This window comes from Podarcis liolepis (genome assembly GCF_965112155.1).
Source record: "Podarcis liolepis genome assembly, chromosome: 3".
Taxonomy (NCBI): domain Eukaryota; kingdom Metazoa; phylum Chordata; class Lepidosauria; order Squamata; family Lacertidae; genus Podarcis; species Podarcis liolepis.
Window position 1 is genome coordinate 93628973 of NC_139557.1, and position 19018 is coordinate 93647990.

Sequence of the window (19018 nt, forward strand, 5' to 3'; positions counted from 1 at the left end):
TTAAGTGGTTGTGTTATTATCTACTGTATTTAAAAATATTTAAAAATATTAGACTACAAGCAAGTGTGGCTCTGCAACAAAATGTTGCTGTGTACTCCTGGTGTGTATGTGTCACCTGAGCCTAGGGAGGTTGGGGGAAAAAAGTTAGCAGAAAAGATAGGAATCCTTGCTCTACCTTGCTTTTCTTTCTGAATAAAAAAAAAAATATTTGATTTGTTTTTAAGATTTATGGAACATTTCAAAGGACCAGCCCTCATGCAAGTCAATGGAACCTGAGGCTTATGCGTGCTTGATTTGGCCTAGGAAGAGGTCTGAGGGGGAGCAATTTAAATAAATTGACCTTTTTGCCACCTGAAAGGTATGGGGGATTCTAAACTGGGAATCCCAACCAAACTAAGCCTCAGCATTGACCTGCACAGTGGAACAGGATTCTCACACCCACAATTTAGTATTGATTTGTTCCGTTTATAGACAGCTCTGTACTGTGATTGCAAGGCAGTTCGCAATAAATCAATGAAACTATAAAAATGCAAATCAGTACAAACAGCACTCAGTACAATACCAAAATAAATTAATAAATCCATAAAATTTGTAACTGGTTATTTCAGCGGACCGCTCACGTCACCCAGCACAAACCAAACACCAGCATATCACAGGTTTTCCTTGGTTTCCCAAAAAGGGAATTAGGAGGCTAACCAGAGTGCTGTTGGGTGCAGTGCTGGGGGCTGCTGCTGAGATGGGAATCTGTGAAAATTGCCCTCCCCCTTTTCCAGCTAAGAATGCAGGAGCCTCTGCTGCTATTAATCAACTGATACATACACTCTTTATGACTAATCTATAGGATAGATATAGAGCTGAGTTGGGGGGGGGGGTTGAGCTCCTGACCTTAAATGTCCTTTTGTGCTGCAGCTTGTAATAGACTCTTGTGTAAATCACAAAGGGTGGAAAAGGGAATGAGTAAACTAATCCATAGTAATGTGGAGCAGAAGGAAACTAAAGTATAAATATGCAAACACTCCTTTTAATGCCACTTGTGATGCAAAGAAGTAAATAGGGATTTGAAATAATCTGATGCTGTGGAGGCACTCTGAGGTTTGAAGATGACTGAGGATGGGGATGGATGTGACTGACGCATTATAAATTTATACATCATTTAAAAATACATTTCATAAAAGGGAAGACATATTACTAGCTTTCAGTTAGTCTAATACTGTAGCAGATAAGTTTGGTATGTGAGCAGTGCTTTTTTTCAGCCGGAGTGCAGTTCCGGCACCTCTAAGGTAGGCACCATTGCTCCCCCCGGTAAATAATAATAATAATAATAATAATAATAATAATAATAATAATAATAATAATATAATAAATGATTTCAAACTCTTCTTCATATACCTCCAGTTGTGTTTTTTTACTCTTTATAGTAATATTGTTGATGGAGTGGTTGTATTTTTATTTTGCTGTAAAGGTAGTTTAACTATACATACAATATTAAAGATTGTTAAGAACTTGCCTATAATGCACAGGATGTAATATCCTATAATAGTCTCGATGCTAATGGAACTGTGGTGTTAAATCAGCTTAGGCACAAAGGTTTGCAGATTCCTCTAAGAATAACTGCTATTGTGGGTTGACTTTGTGTAAGAGTGTTTTCACATAGCTGGTCAACATTTGACATTTAAGTTAATAATATATAATTTCTTTATGAAGCCACAGATTGCCTTGCACCTGTTGTTGAAGATGCAGAGGTTCATAACAAGACATACAGGACTGGAGATAAATTAATAATCAGCTGTCATGAAGGATTCCAGATCCGTTACCCTGATTTAGACAACATGGTTTCAGTGTGTCAAGACGATGGAACGTGGGATAATCTGCCCATTTGTCAAGGTTTAGTACACCAGAACATCCTCTTTTATAGACCTTACGCCTTGTCTCAGTGTAACTTGCCTATTTATCTTTCTTATTTCTTCTTTCTTTTACTGCTGAAAGAGATAATGGTTACCTATAGTTCTTAGTACAGTAATACAGTACCTTTTGCCAAATGACTTTTTTTTCAATGAACATGGGCAAAAAACATATTTGATTACCACTTGGTTTAGTACAAAGGTAGGGAACCTCAGCTCAGCACTCTGGCCACTCTGGCCAGTCTTCAGGACTCTGCCCAGGCCATGCTCAGTCCCAAAGCCCTACCTCTCTCCCTACACACTGTACTGGGCATTCCTCAAATACTCTTGCCCGGCTGCAAGGTGTCCTTGAACTGTGGCAGTGTCTTCTGCTTGCCTGGATGGAGGATGCAGGGAGCGGGCTAGTGTGTGGATAGAAACCTCTGGCTTTTGAGTCGTTGAAATGTAGCTTTACTATACAAAGGAAAAAGTAACATCCATTATTTTGTCCATTTATGTCTCTGGCCACATCCATTTTTATGTCTTGCACCAACCACAGGTGTGAAAAAAAATTCAACTTCTGTTTTAGGATGACCACTTGCACATCACCGCAGAAGATAAAATGCCCCCTAAAGAGTGGATGGAAAATGTTAGATTTGTATAAAGTTTGCATATGCCTACTGTACACTGAAGGGACATGGGTGGCGCTGTGGGTTAAACCACAGAGCCTAGGGCTTGCTGATCAGAAGGTTGGTGGTTTGAGTGAGCTCCCGTTGCTTGGTCCCAGCTCCTGCCAACCTAGCAGTTCAAAAGCACATCAAAGTGCAAGTAGATAAATAGGTATTGCTCCGACGGGAAGGTAAACGGCGTTTCCGTGTGCTGCACTGGTTCGCCAGAAGCAGCTTAGTCATGCTGGCCACATGACCCGGAAGCTGTACGCCGGCTCCCTCGGCCAATAAAGTGAGATGAGCACCGCAACCCCAGAGTCATCCACGACTGGACCTAATGGTCAGGGGTCCCTTTACCTTTACTGTACACTGAATAACTTTTCTGCACATATATTTAGAGAATAGTTCTAGCTACATTTTAGTTGCCCCTGTTGCTAGACAGGGAAAGCTTTATTTTAAGGTGTGGACTGCTTTGTTTTAGGTTTTAAACTTTTTAAAAGGTTTCAGATTTTACTTTTGGTGGAGTTATGCAATGCCTATTATGCTTTCCTGCCATAAGTGAAAATGAGCAGATATATTTTATTTTAAAAGTCTTGGGGTGCAGGTAAGGAAAAAGTGAGCCCTAAGGCATGCTCCCATTCTCTCCTTCAGTGTGAGGGAAGCAGCCTCTTGTTCTTTTCCTAGAAGGGAGAGGTGTTTGTATTTTTGCTTATAAAATCTATTTATAGTCTGCCTTTTTAGGTATAGCCCACTCAAGGCACCCTATGTATCATAAAAACACAATACAGTTTTAAAACACAGCTATATAATTAAAATGGCAACTGTACAAACTTTTTTAAAACACAGTTCGGTTAAAAATAAATAGCTGTGCAGATTCTCGCTGCTAAAGAGCTATACTTCTTAATGTAGCTTTCTATTTTAAGCTTATAAAATAAAGACTTAAAAGAGGGGGGGAAGGCTGCCTGAAATAAACCCTCCTATAAATTTAAGAAGTTGAGGCAATCTCCATTTCCACGGGGAGAGCGCTCCATAAACTGGGGCAACCACAAATAAGGCCTTCTCTCCCATGGCACTGACCAAGGAAACAAAGATGAGCAAATATTCGTGCTTGGGAAAGACCCATTTGGGTGTAAGTCCTTCAAATAACTTGGTCCCCAATTGTACTTTAGGTCAAAACTACACTTTCATTTGGTCCTGGAAACACAAAGCTGGTGAAGAAGAGGTTTTACATACTCTGATCACCAACATCAAGGTGGCAGCATTCCTTTGCAGTTAAGTTTCTGTACTTTAAAGGCAGCCCCATGTGTCCAGAAAAAGAAAGTTGCATATTTCTGCCTTCGTGTCAGTTATAAGCATCTGCACAGTCGGGGTAGTGGTAAGAATGTATTCTTGGTGTCTAGGAAAATTTTGTAGCATAAGGAAGAGAGGCGGTTTCTGAGGTAAATCTGGAGCTTGTATCATGCTGTGGAATTGGATGCCAGTGCAGATAGATGTCTGACATTCCCATCCATGTCAGGTGGGGATCTGCCATGCCCTGTTACCTAAAGTTTCCAAGCAGGGCAAATTACAATAAATGGGCTACGCTTGGCTGAGGGAGCACAAATTGCACTACGACTAGATGCAAAATAATAGACAAGGCCATAGTGCCTTTTGACACTGTAAGCAAACTTAAACCAAATGTACTCCTCAAAACAGATAATACACTGTTGTGTGTGTTTAATGGCAAAGTCACAAAAGTCACAGAATTAAGTACCTTTTTGGTATGTTCACATAGGGTTGTATTGGATTAATTTCTACTCATAGTAGATCCACTGAAATAAATTGACTGAAGTTAGTTTTGTCTATTAACTTCAATGGAAATACTTTGACTATGATGGCTAACACTGGGTGCAACCTATAAGTTCCTATTTGAAATATCCTCATTGGGGATCTTTTGTTGCCAGCTAAAAATATGTTGGTGTATGGCTGTAAGAGTACATTAAATTTATTATATTAAATGAAGCTCAGAATAGGAGGCCCACAAAATACACGTGGTGCTCATTGAGATCGTTTTACGAATCTTTGAGCCTTGTTTGATGGAGACAGTAAGAATAAAGTTTGCTGCCCACTACAAAGCTCTCCTTTCAAGCAGCATCCATTTGCTTGCCTAAATATTTTTGCAGCTAGTGGGTAACTGTGGAAGCTTCTTAGTGTGGATGTTCAGACCCATTGCAACTAGTTCCTTTCTTAACTGCATGCACCGATTACAAGATATATAAGATGTTGAGTATCACACCTTGGAAGTGAATAAGCAATTGTTTTGATAAGTATCGGTCTAAAAATGAAGGCTTTCATGTGAAAAAGAATAATTATTAAACTAGAAACTGAAGGGGAGGGGAAAAATGTAGAAAAAGAGAAAATACTGCCATTTTTAATTAATCCTATGCTGATTTTGCAGATGGTATACTGTAATTCGCAACAGCTGTATGCTAAACAAGTAGGACTAGTGATCTGGCACATGAATCTGAGAGTCGAGTCAGATGAGCAGGAGTAACATTCGCTGTGGGGAGAGAAGGGAATATATATTTTAGCCTGATAGCTGTAATTGGGATATTTTAAAAATAAGCGTCTCATAATAAGATACCTCCTTCTTCTTAATTTGCAGGTTGCCTGAGGCCATTGGTTCTTCCTCATAGTTACATTAACATATCTGAGTTCGAGTCCTCCTTCCCAGTAGGAACTATGATATATTTTCAGTGCTTTCCTGGATATAAACTAGAGGGGACAGAGTTCCTTGAGTGCATGTATAACCTTATCTGGTCAGATAGCCCACCTAGGTGCCTTGATGTGGAAGGTAAAGCATCTTATATCTTTTTAAAATATTTATTTCTTGTCAGATAATATCTGGTATATTTTTTACTTCATTTAATGACTTTCCACTTCACCTTTCTCTAGAGCCAAACTTAGATGTTCCATTCGCACAATTAACTATTATGTGGAAGGTTTTTTAAAAGTAAATTGCAGGTGTTGGGGTGGGGGATCCAAAACTGGGACCAGTCTGACATGGGAGGAAAAAAGCCCCTTAACCCTCTCCCTGCTGCTGCAGTGCCAATTCAGGTCACACCCCCCCCCATGCCTTCTATTTGCAGCAGCGGGAGGCCCCATTAGCTAAAGTGGTGCTTCAGGTTAAGTACAGTTTCAGATTAAGAACGGACCTCCGGAACGAATTAAGTACTTAACCCGAGGTACCACTGTATTTTCATTCTGAAGTGGTACAATTCCAAGGGGACTGGACACCACTTGATTCTTCTGAATATGACCCCCGCCCCGGGTTAACTATCCTGAATGTATTTGTCTCTATTCCTCCCACCCTGCCCGCATTTGTTCTCACCTGTTTTTTTTATCAAAATGTGTGCCCATGACCCTCTCACATTCTTTGCAGTGCCTCATTGAAAACATGCCCATGAGAACAGACTGTTTCTGCTTTTCCTCTATCCTTCAGTCTTTCCGCCAATTGGCATTTCTTGACAAGTCCAGCAAATATGAGTCCTTGCCTGAATAGTAAGACAGTGGTGCCTCGCAAGACGAAAAGAATCCGTTCTGTGATTCTCTTCGTCTAACGGTTTTTTTTTGTCTTGCGAAGCAAGCCCATTGAAGGATTAGCGGATTAGCGCTATTAGCGGCTTTTAGAGGCTTTTAGCGGCTTATCTGCTGATCGGATCAGCTGATAAGCGGCTTAGCGCTATTAGCGGCTTTTAGCGTCATCTGCTGATCGGATCAGCTGATAAGCGGCTTAGCGGCTTAGAAAAGGGGGGAGGGGGAAAAACCAGCAGGAACTCGCAAGACATTGTCGTCTTGCGAAGCAAGCCCATAGGAGATTCGTTTTGCGAAGCACCTCCAAAACGGAAAACTCTTTCGTCTAGCAAGTTTTCCGTCTTGCGAGGCATTCGTCTTGCGGGGCACCACTGTAACATTAATGTAGTTTATTCTGAGGTACAAACAAATGCCCTTAAAATACACTGCTTTTTTTGAAATTTAAATGTGAATGTATAAAAAAAGATTGCTTCCATTTAAACTTTGCTGAGAATATGTCCTCCTCAGTCCTGGCATCTGAAATAGTACTCCTGGTTTCCAGGATCATTTCTTAAGCCTATTCCAAGAATTTGTAGTTCATTATCTACTTCTTAACCTTCCAGTACATAGGCCAATTGGGGTGGGTGGGTGGTGGAGACTGCATATCACTTTCAGTCATTGAACAATTTCATACATCTAAGTTTCTTCAAAACCCTGTATGAAACTGTATCTGATCCTGGTGCTTTTGGACCTATTGATTTGCTCTGAAACCTTTTTCTGCAGGAACTTCTATTAGAGATAGTGTTCAGCACAACTAACCAACTGAAAAGAATTGCCCTATGTAGGTGCTTACTTTTGTGTGAAGATGGAGGGATCATGTTCATTGGCACTGTGTTAAACTGTATCACTTTCAGTCCTATAGAATGAGCGTGACAGTCTTACAATGTAATATTTTGGCAATATATCTTCAATGTTGCTTTTCCTTGGTTTGTTGCCCTTCAGTAGTCCAAAGCCCCCATTGATTCTCTGACATCTTTCCTTCCTCTTCTTTCGTAACTGTATTTTATTGGTTTTCAGAGTTTACAAAAAACAAACAGTATAAACAACTCTGGGGTTCTACAGATAATGATAATACAAGTAGTAAAAAAAAATTTCTTAAACATATGCATTATCGAATAGAAAAATGAGTACCTGTGACTGATTTTCTGTGTCCCAATTGTCAAGCTTCGCCAAAAGGAGATTTGAGCAAGCAGGGTGTGGAAATTAAAACTCTATTGATACTTCTTTCTAACTTAATACCCATGCAGTTTATTCTTGTTTGTTCACGTAATACTAAGTTACAGTTTAGTGTGCTGTACAAACAACACACCTGTGAAATTTGTTCAGAGCCCCTGCTTGGCTTCTAAAAACGAATAGTGTGTCTGTGATAGAGAGGCGGTTCTTTTCCTTTAGCCCCTGGCTCCAGAAATTACGTTTGTTATTTCCTTGTTATGTTCCTAAATATGGACAGATGGGGGGAAGTTACTTCCTGTGGTTAGTGGTGAGAAGGGAGGGTACAGGCAGCAGGTTTAAGTTGGAAGATGGATCAATTAAGGTTTTAATAACCAGGAAGAATTGTCTATCAAGAATGGTTTGGCAGAGGAACAAATATCCATGTGAACATGTAGATTTTCAACACTGGAGGCTTTTAAAAAAGGATAATTAGATGATCTGTCAGGAATCATTTGGATATAATTGGTATTGCTGAAGGTCAGGAAAATTGGTTTTGTTGGCCTTTACTGTGTCAATTTTTTATCTTGATCTGTGCATAAACACTGGTGCAAATATTTATGGAATTACACCTGTATTGTATTGTTGCTTGTATATACATACACAAATGTTCAGTATTAACAGATAAGTGCAAAGTATTTTGTATGTAGAATAAAAACACTGGAGATAAGAAGAATTTTCAAAATCGGCCTAGTTTATGTAGGATTCTTTCTTACTCTATAATAACACGTTTGCAAGGTTTGCATTTTTCTTCTTTCGGAGACAGTTTTTCGCATTTCAACTGGTAATAAACCTAAATAAAATAATACTGTGTTAGTGTTGCATGAATAAAATGAAATAATATTATCAATTTTTGAAGGCTGTCATATCTGTGCATATAAACACCCGATTTGGTTGCCCCCCCCCCATCCACTCCATTATGGCATCCTGGAAAGCATATTACTGCTGAAATAATAGAAGTGTTTTGAAATATGCCATACTGTAGTAAGTTTGCAAACACATTTTTCCTCCCTGTCTGTGGACATTGTAGGCTTGTATAGGCAGGGGGCAGAGGCTGCAAAGTGACTCTATCCTGTTGCATATCCTAACAGCAGTTCTCCCCCTCCCCACCTCTCCATTGCTGAATGTTTATAATGCTTGAAGCCATGCACACAATACAGTGCTAAGAGAACAAAATATTGGCTTGTTATCTGCGTCTCCTTTTTATGGCTTCTATTCCGGTTTGATAATAGGGTTGTCAAACTAAATCACTACTTTATTCCTAGTGTCACCTGTGTGTTCAGTGTAGAAACCCCTTGGTACAGTTTCTAGTTAATCAAATCTCTAAGCATCTTTTTTTAAAGCTGCATTTTCTTCCCCAAAGTGTTGCAATATATCTTTTGAAAAATGCATTTCCCCTCCTCTCTGGAGTATCAAATTGTGCTAAAGGGTTAGGCAATAAGAGAGAAGAGCTGGTTACTCCCCGAGGCCTGCCTTTTAATATTGAACTTACATTTTATGTAAGGATAAGCATGCTTGCTTTTTGTCATGGAGGGAGAGCTGTATTACCGTTTTGTATCTTGGACCATATTGATTGATTGAGCACGAGGTCAGTGGATAAATCTTCTTTGCTTTATTCCCACTAAAGGTTTTGTATGTTTTAGAACATGGGTAGGGAAACTAAGACCCAGGGGCTGGATCCAGTCCAATCACCTTCTAAATCCGGCCCATGGATGGTCCAGGAATCAACGTGTTTTTACATGAGTAGAATGTGTCCTTTTATTCAAAATGCATCTCTGGGTTATTTGTGGGGCCTGCCTGGTGTTATTACATGAGTGGAATTTGTACTTTTATTTAAAATGTTTCTCTGGGTTATTTGTGGGGCATAGGAATTTGTTCATTCTTTTTTCAAAATATAGTCTGTCCCCCCCACAAGGTCTGAGGGACAGTGGATTGGCCCCCTGCTTGAAAAAGTTAGCTGGCCCCTGTATTAGAAGCTATACTATCAGTCATAGCTTCAAACTCAGCTAACACAGAGGAGATTTAAAAGTCAATATTATGCCATTTATAGTTACTTTTGAATGATACTCAGATTACAGTATTTCATTTTCCAGACTGCTGCTGCTGCTGCTGTTGTTGTTACTACAGTGGTACCTCGGGTTAAGTACTTAATTCATTCCAGAGGTCCGTTCTTAACCTGAAACTGTTCTTAACCTGAAGCACCACTTTAGCTAATGGGGCCTCCTGCTGCCGCTGCACCGCCGGAGCACAATTTCTGTTCTCATCCTGAAGCACAGTTCTTAACCTGAAGCACTATTTCTGGGTTAGCAGAGTCTGTAACCTGAAGTGTATGTAACCCAAGATACCACTGTAATTTATTTATTGCCTTATACTATGGGATCTGAAGGCGATTTATATCATAGAACAGAAAACATAAGAATTGGTTCAATTAAATAAAACCACAAACTAAAAGTGATCATATATAAATCCAAAGCAATTTTAAACCTCCAACTGCCACTACAGACATTTGTATAATTAGCATTTTTTTAAAAAAACAGCTGTTAAGAGAGCCATCAAGCCATGGAACATACAAATTAACAGTAGGTGGTGGTTGCCTGAATTCACTCAGTTTGGGGGTTATGATGGGGAGAGTGCCTGTCATAATCACCCACTTGGATAAATAATTGTTCTCAAGCTTCCTTCACCAACCTCATGATGTTGGGTTGGAATAACGACAGACGAGTAGCAGGTGTCATGTGAGAGAGGCGTCTACCGGGGCGAGCCCCGGGAACTCTCTTTTATTGAATATTACAAACATTGCCACAGGTGTGCTTGTGGCTGATTGGTTGATACAAACACAAAGCAACTTGTTGCTGATTGGTTAACATAAGTACAAGGCGGTAATTACATGTTACAGCTTTCTCTGTAGTTTTAGGTGTGTGGTCTGGTTTTTAATTGTATTAAATGTTGCAAATGCTAGCAGTAAATATGGCACAAAATCTAGTCAGATTAGCCTTCTTCCAGTCAGAGGTTTGAGTACTTTGGTACTTTGAAGTACTCTTGGTATTTTGAAATCTCTATGGAAAGCTGAAGGGGAAATGTCTACTGTCCTTATATAACTTGTCTGTCAACATTAGCAATAGATCCCCTAATCAACTTTGATGCGATATCTTTCCTTTCTATTTCCTTTCCCCTTCGTGCCCATTCTTTGAGAGAAATAGTGAGCCCCATGTAGTCTATATTTTAACAGGCCTATGATTTTTCTCACATAAATGTTGACAACATTGCTGTGAAAGAATAGTTTAGTACTATATCTTTTGCTGCAGGATGTTTGCTTCTTTTTAGTAGATTGGATTAAGTTCCACTTTATTTGGTATTACTGGATAAATTACATTATTGTTGTTTCAATGCCTACACAGGAATCTGCATTTCTTCTAACTCCCAAAGCCTCAACATTTTGGACTACTCTGCTGCTTACAAAGCCCATGGACCTAGAGAAACATAGACACCTAATTAAACAAAGTTATATGGCACGAAAAATTATTGTTACATGCCACCCCAGTCTCCATAGCAGGGTGAGATTCCATGGGGTCCAGGAGCTTCCTCAGAGTTATAAATGATGTCCTTTGGAAATTTCTGGGTCCAGAGGGTAAAAGGTCTGTCACCCACAAATTCACAACAGTATACAAGTATAGCAACGAGTCTCTCTCTCTCTCTCTCTCTCTCTCTCTCTCTCTCTCTCTCTCTGTTTGTGTGTGTGTGTAAGGAGTACTGACATCACATTTAGACTTGGTAGAGATTACTGAATCTGCCTTATTCATCTTGTTTATTCAGCTCACACACAGCCAGTACACACCCTTATACCTCTATTCAGTTGGTTAGTACTTCGTCAAATAACAGAAAAGACCATGGCAGTAGTTTAGCTTTTGCTACTGTTATTATGTTTGTGCTAGAGGCAACTAAATATGGTAATGCAGTCATATCAATTCTTTAATTAGGGATGTTGTATTTCTTAGGACAGTCTGTGGAATGATATCTCTCTCCCACTCAGAGCATCAGTCTCGCATGCAAGGATGTTCCAACTTGCCTTGGCACACCTGAATGAGTATTCAGATGCAAATCTTGTACCCAGGTTGCTTGGAATATAAATTGAGATTTTAAATTTAGATTCCCATTTCATGGCTCTGGTAGCTCTTTTTAATACAGAGATGTACAATTTTTTTTTTTTAAAAAAAATTGTTCTGCTTTATTTCTTAATGAATAACAGCTTGCATGAATAACATTCTGCACTGCTTAGAAGGATAGAAAAGACTGATTAGAACACATTGTGACTTTATATACAGTACTTACATTTTTAAAAATGAATCTTTTTTATTTTAGAGACAAATATATATTTAATTTTATTATGAAGCTCTGCTGCATAAAGCTTTTTGTCCAGAAAACCATTATTTTAGATTATGATCAAAATATATCATTTGATGTTTTACATTTGTTATCCACTCCTGAGCATATTTGATTCAGTCTGACAGGTGTCAAGTACCACCATCAACAAAACTTAGTGTTTGATGTGGGACATTTTGCCACACCCAGGCTGTGTACACACCATATATACAAAGCACATGAATCATGGAAACTGTAGTTTACCCACCACACCACAGAGCTACAGTTCCCAACACCCTTAACAAACTACAGTTCCCAAAAGTCTTTGAGGAAGTCATGTGCTTTAAATATATAGTTTGTACACAGCCCCAATTCCATACATCATTTGAATAACAAGGTTCATGTTTTGAACTTTTGATATGTATTAATGGAAATATCACAGCAATTAATAATTCCATACATTTTGCTCCATAACCTTAACCTTTGTCCTTTTATCATTGCATTTTCTAAATCTGTAATATCCCATAGTGGACCTTGTTTTTATCAATTATACGTAATGAATATTCTGTGGCATCACAACAATTGAGAAAAATGCATTTGACAAGGTTTTGGTCATAGTGAGTGTGTTTGCACTATAATCTTGGAGGCAAAAGGATGGAACTGTAAACTTGATAAACCAGAATGAAGAATAAAATTCGGTATTAACTGCTGGATGCATCTGTCAGGAAGAAAGATTCCCTCTGTTTCGGATAATAGGTTAGGCAGGACTTATTTTGAAAAGCATTCTATAATTTCCAGAGTATTCTGAACAGCAGTTTTCCAGTGCATTGTAATACAGCAGCTAATCTGGATTTGAGAGGATTGTAATGCCTTTTTATTCAAAGGCTCTAAAACATTTTTGAAGGGTGATAAACCTCACGAAAGGAAGCAAAGGTTTAAGGAGCAAGGGCTCCTGTGCATTTCCTCTGCTAATAAAATAGATTATCTGGTTGGTTCTAAACCCATGCAGGCGGATCTCTTGCCGAACTTGAATTGCTTTTTCTGCTGCCATCTGCTTCTTTTGTACAGTGGAAAGATGCTTTTGGATCACAATGCCTGGTAAAATCAGAATGAAGACCAAAAGTGGCCCATTATCTCCTAGATACCTTCTCAAGAAGACAAAAAATATACATCACTTTTTAATGGGTAATAGATTAGGCAAGTACCCTACAGTCTGTGGGACAGTAATATCAGTGGTGGTTTTTTCCTAAGAACAACAAGGGCACTAGCTCACCAGCAGCAATCAGTCTCCCGCTTCCCTCCAGAGCAGGGGTCAGCAACCTTTTCCAGCCATGGGCTGGTCCACCGTCCCTCAGACCATGTGGTGGGCTGGACTATATTTTTTGGGGGGAAATGAACAAATTCCTATGCCCCACAAATAACCCAGGGATGCATTTTAAATAAAAGCACACATTCTGCTCATGTAAAAACACGCTGATTCCCGGACCATCTGCAGGCCAGATTTGGAAGGTGATTGGGCCGGATCCAGGACCCCGGGCCTTAGGTTGCCTACTCCTGCTCCAGAACTTAAACTCTCCCCTTCTTCCATGTCATGATCACTCTCTGCATGCCTTTCTGCTTTGGAGTCTCTGTTGCTTGACCTGGCACTGCCCCATTACTCTCCAGGGAAAGGGAAGGCTGTACTGTATTTCAGAAAAAAATAGAGTTGTGATTCTTTCCTTGACGCTGGAAACACCTAGCCAGTCTGGATGACACAGTTATTTCCTGCAATTTGCATTCTTCTTCCAGACAGATTCCCACAAGAGATCCACAGGAAGCTCTTAAAAATATATATCCACCTATCTTATTCTGATTGTGGCCCAGGACTAATCATAAGAGGAGCCAGCTGGGTCAAGCTAGTGGCCCATTGATAAGTCCACCATCCTGTTCTCACAGTGGCCAACCAGATGCCTGTAGGAAGCCCCACAAGCAGGACCCAAGCACAGTGCTCTGATGGTGTTTCCTGCTTGGCAGGCAGGGGGTTGGACTCGCTGGCCCTAGTGGTCTCTTCCAACTCTATGATTCTATGATTCTATGATTCTACAAGAGCACTCTCTTCTCCTGCGGTTTCCAGCAACTGGTATTCAGAAGAAGCACTGCTGCCTCTGACCAAATCAGAATTCATGCAGGATGCTTCAACCGATCACTGCTGCGTTTTAGTTGTGAAACTGATAGCCAACACTCCACTTTGGAGAGGCAGGTGGTTCACTGAAAGCAGGAGCAGGGGGGAACCACGACAAGATCATGTTGGTTTCAGTGCTGCAATGCAAGACAGCACCTTCCGTTCTTGCAGTGCAGCACAAAAGAAGTCCCCAGCACCACCTTTTAGCCAATTTCTGCCACCTCCCAGCCCTTTGTCTTGCACTTCCTTCCCCCTTTCATCCCTTAAAAGCTGCTGCTGCTTTCCCTCCCCTTCCTCAACCTCTTTCTCACCACCACTTAAACTACTCTGTCCAGTGTGTTCTGCCTACCGCTGGCGCCACCTGCTGTAAGCTGCCCTGTCCTTTCTCCCGCCAGCCCTAGCAGGCAGCAGCTTTCAATATACAGTGATGCCTCGGGTTAAGTACCGTATTTTTCGCTCTATAACACGCACCCGACCATAACACGCACGTATTTTTTAGAGGAGGAAAATCTGTAGGCATGCCACCCATAGGCATTCCCTCCATAACACGCACAGACATTTCCCCTTACTTTCTAGGAGGAAAAAAGTGAGTGTTATGGTGCAAAAAATACGGTACTTAATTCGTTCCGGAGGTCCGTTCTTAACCTGAAACTGTTCTTAACCTGAAGCACCATTTTAGCTAATGGGTCCTCCTGCTGCCGCCACGCTGCCAAAGCACGATTTCTGTTCTCATCCTGAAGCAAAGTTCTTAACCCGACGTACTATTTCTGGGTTAGCGGAGTCTGTAACCTGAAGCGTATGTAACCCAAGATACCACTGTATAATAATAAACGCTACTAATGAGCTCAAGGTTTTTGCAGGTTATGTAGCCAAAATGGGGCTACTGATAAGCCCAAGGTTTGTAGATTTTGATAAAGGCTTATGAATACAGCCTAAGGGGGAAGCCCCCCTCCCCCCGCTGCAAAAAACAACAACAAAAAACCTCAGCCCAATGGAGGATTCACTCCCCAAGGAAGCAGTGATGGCCACAAACTTAGATGGCTTAAAAGGCTCAGACCAACTCATGGAAGATAGCTATATTCTATCTCCACTGGGAATCATGGGAGGGCTTACCGCTGTGGCCACAGGATGCTGGTCTAGAAGGACCATTGGCCCAATCCAGTAGCCTCATCTTGCATTCTTGTGACTGAGCATGCTCAGTGTTACACAATACAAAGTGTCAGGATGAATCAGAAGACTCAAGTGAGGGTGGAAATAAGTATTATGAAAGAAAGCAGAGCTGACTAGAGCTCTGGGCAGAAGCACTCTGCACAGCAGGCCCCACTTCATTTGGTTAGGCTAGAAGTTTTGTAATGCACAGGACTATCTCAAAGGCATCGCCTAACCGGCTCTTGCTATTCTGAATTAATAGTCTGCAAAAGATTGGTCTTAACACTAATAATGTTGAATGAAGCAGTAATGTTTTTAGTGGCTTTGACAGATGATGGCTCCGTCTTCTAGCATTATTGATGTACAGCGTATTGGGAAGAGAATTGGGAATATTACGGGCTGTTTGATGTCCAGCACCTGCTTGGATTTCAAAAGGTTTAGTCATAGAATTGCTCACTTGCTTGACTTCTTTTGAAAAGGCCTGTGCGAGCCTGCAGGTTATCAATTAAAATATCAATATCTCAATTTGTGAGCTTAAATATAACAATGCGTCTCTTAGTGCACACACAGATTTTTTGGAAAGCAAGAGACTGAATTTGCCTGCATTAGCATAAAATTCATTACTGAGTGAATGGAAAGCCTTTATTCCCATGGGTGGAACTACAATAAGAACGAAGTACAATTTGAATCAAGGATAACTTGGTTATTTCAAACCTGCTCCATTATTCTTTCATCTGTGGCCCTTACTTGAGAGTGCGGGGAGAGCAGCAGGCAAGAGGTGGTTGTTGTTGTTGTTTAAATAATAATAGAGAAATAGCATTTGCCGTACCTGTTTAAAATGTATATATTGTTAATTTGTGTCTGTTTCCAATGCATTCTAGGTCCAAAATACACACATATCCTCTTTTCTCCAAAAGATAACAACACACTAGCTAACATAATTGTTGCTTTTCCTTACCACAGATAGAAAGATAGTATTGTTCTTTCCACTGTAGTGTGTGCCTTGTGTGTTCTCTTGTAGTCTTCTGAAGACATTTGGCTTTATAGCTGATCTGTGCTAGTAGGCCTTCAGTGGGAGGTGATTGTGGGAGCTCATCCCTGCACACTGCTGTACTGTAATCAAAAACTGGAAGTGGTAATTCCTAATAGACAAACGAGCCTGTGGTGCATTGTTCATTTTACTTCCACTCTATTGTTTTTGGTTCCTTAATATTGTTGTTGATTTTTTAAAAGGTTGGTGTGTGCTTTAAAAAAAAAAGATTTTCTTGTGTTACAAAACAAAAAAATAAGGAAAAGTATGTTTAGTGTCTTCACTTTCAATTCATGGAGTCTTTTTCACAGTTTGGTGAATGCACTGGGCCTTTCTGAATGTCAGAAGAGGCAGCAGGTGGCATTGCTGCAGGCTTGAAATTTTGCTTCTTTAAAGTAGTTAATCTCTCTGGTGGAAAATCTTTTCATGTTGCTTGGCGTTGGATCACTGCTCTGTATTGACACATCTCTGACAGCCTGTTATCTATGCCAGACCCTTGCAAATCAACACTATTGCAAAGATGTTTAGATAGAGAAGCAGAGAAATGGCTAGGGACAGCAGGTAATAGAGTGTCCCCTAATCAGCTAAGATTATTCTTGTCAGAGAGCTTTGCTCATTGAGAGAGCTTATCAGCAGTTTCTTTCCCTTGGTTCCTTCCCATTTAGAGCAGTTGTTTTAAGCCAAACAAGGAAAGCGTTTCAGACCTTCCTAATGAATCATCTTGCATTCCCTTAGGTTGAGTCCAGCTTGGAAAAGATGTAGAATATTGCTTTCTGTGTGAATTATGTGCTCTAGTTTCCAGATATTATAATTTATAAAGCTTTGCCTAGTGAAAATGCAAACAAAGCCATGTCTCCAGGGCATGTAGAATAGAAAGTGTTGCACATTACAATCAGGCTCTTCTGAAGGTTCGTTTAATGTCTTGTTGTGCTTTTTTGGGTAGGTGGGGTAGGGAATTACTTTTGAAATACATTATTCATGTAAGTAGATGCATAGGGAGAAGTTACTGAATTGTGATTTCTGTGGGAAATCTACTGTTGTGAATTGATGCGTGCATTATTTATATCTATGCAGTAGGTCTTTACTGCATAATAGAGGCATGAAATCCAAACACAGCAGCCTGTGGAAGGAAGCAGTGAACAAATTTGCTCTTTCCTGGAAAGGAGCCGAGCCTGACCCTTTTTAGGTAACCCAAATCTATCTCCAGTGCACTAGGCACCTGCTGCTGTTTAATAATAAATTAATATTCTGCAAGTTCAGCTATTGAAATGAAAATGCTAGTAGCAGGAATTCAGCATACAGAGCAATCATACACTTACTTGAGAGTAAGTCCTTTTGGAACTTATCTGAAGGGGGTTGTTCTGTTAACTATTTTGGCTTGAGGTAGCGGGTTTGCTTTCTAGTCTCTAAAGATCCATTACACAAATGATGCTAAGACCAAAAAAAAAAAAAGGTTCTTTTGAGTCTGTGTAAATGGTTAATGCAGCACTGGCAACAGGTGATTCTTAAATTGTAAAAGGAAGGGCGCCAGGGCTGAATTCAGCCCATTAGTTTTATCCTCTTGCCTGGAAGCCCTAATCTAAGTGAGAGTGGTTGTGGTTACCTTTTATTTAGCAATGAGTACGGTAAATGGAGAGTTTCTGGAGTCTGTGGATATGGTATGGAGCTAAATTATCCAGTGCTTTCTAAACAGCTGCAAAACTGCTCCTAATGTTGCTTGCACAACTATATTTAGTAAAAAATACTATGAATTCAAATAATTGTATCTATAAAATAGGAATGCCAGTTACCTGCCTTACTTGATGTGTTAGTGAATGTTTATATAATACTCTGCACACCAAAATGCCAATTTAGACACCTGTTGCTTGCTTCTTTTCTTTGTAAAACAACCGTCATAAAATAAATGAAATGCTAGTGGATTGGAGCAATTTGTAAATGGTGGTGCATTGATGGCTATCCCTTCACATTTAATTGTGGTGAAATATAAAACTGTTGATGCTTCTTTTCATATGTACCTTTTTGAACAGTCCTTAACATCTGTTGCAGGTATATAGTACAATTCATTGAAAGTTAGGTTTCCTTAACAAAATCAGTGGGATGAGTATTTTGCTGTGTACTTCATTGATGTCGTCAATTTCAGTGAGTTTTACATATGCCTACCTTTGTGCTGGATTGCACTCCGCTTTCATCCCCTCCTGGTGGTATTAGGAAGTGCTTCTGTTTTCTGAACTTTTCTTTCTTTATGAGGTTCCAAGGAAGCATTTAATGTTTGGTGTATGTATATCTGCTCCACAGACAAATAGCAAGTTCCAGTGGGGATAGAAACATTTATCGAAACCAATAAACTAATTGAACTACTATTCCCCTTCCTCCACCTGAAATAATTATTTGTGTACTTGTAGCTTTCTGTGGTCTTTAAGAGCTGGAGGTGATAAACCTCTGTTGCCTGAACTACGTTAGAGATGTCAAGGCTGAATTTTGAATGCCTAGGTAGTCCTCTTCTATTAAAAAAAACCCCTTCATTTTATTTACTTACTTACTTATTTACTTTATGAGAATATTTATAGACTGCCCACTCGTATAAATTTTCAAGCTTGTGACGAACCATATACATAGGTGCAATAAAGCACAAGATACCACAAAACCATTTCAAAATAATCATTATAATGACTGGGAGAATAGAGGTAGAAATTGCTCTGTAGTCTGCTGGGTTGTGTCTTGTTAGTTTTATTGCCTTGGTATGAAAATTAGAATTGCCATTGCACAGGGCTCAGGCTTGTAGTTTGCTAATATATTGGTTTGTAAATGGCATAAATAAAGGGATGTGCACAAGCTTGTTTGTGTATTGAGATTGCATGCAATCAGATGTCAAGCAACTATCTTACTTTTAAAAGACATCTGAAGGCAGCCCTGTTTAGGGAAGTTTTTAATGTTTAATGCTGTACTGTGT

The 19018-nt window shown here is 39.9% G+C and overlaps 1 protein-coding gene and 1 long non-coding RNA gene across 4 annotated transcripts in view; one reads left to right on the plus strand and one right to left on the minus strand.

Moving 5' to 3' along the window:
- The window catches only part of SUSD4 (sushi domain containing 4), a 75811-nt gene that overhangs the window by 51225 nt on the left and 5568 nt on the right, over positions 1-19018 (plus strand). The window contains exons 4-5 of one of the 3 annotated variants that reach the window (XM_083496111.1): positions 1705-1884; positions 5193-5381. The exons of 1 other annotated variant lie outside the window; for it this stretch is intronic. In XM_083496111.1, coding sequence (XP_083352237.1) covers positions 1705-1884; positions 5193-5381 — 369 coding nt within the window. The remainder of the gene's footprint in view (positions 1-1704; positions 1885-5192; positions 5382-19018) is intronic. One more of the 3 variants, XM_083496112.1, reaches the window with a different exon arrangement.
- LOC310703697 lies at positions 8044-10037 on the minus strand. The gene is made up of 2 exons (XR_014524323.1): positions 8862-10037; positions 8044-8162 (listed from the first exon to the last, which is right to left on the minus strand). It is a non-coding gene; the product is annotated as an uncharacterized lncRNA (long non-coding RNA).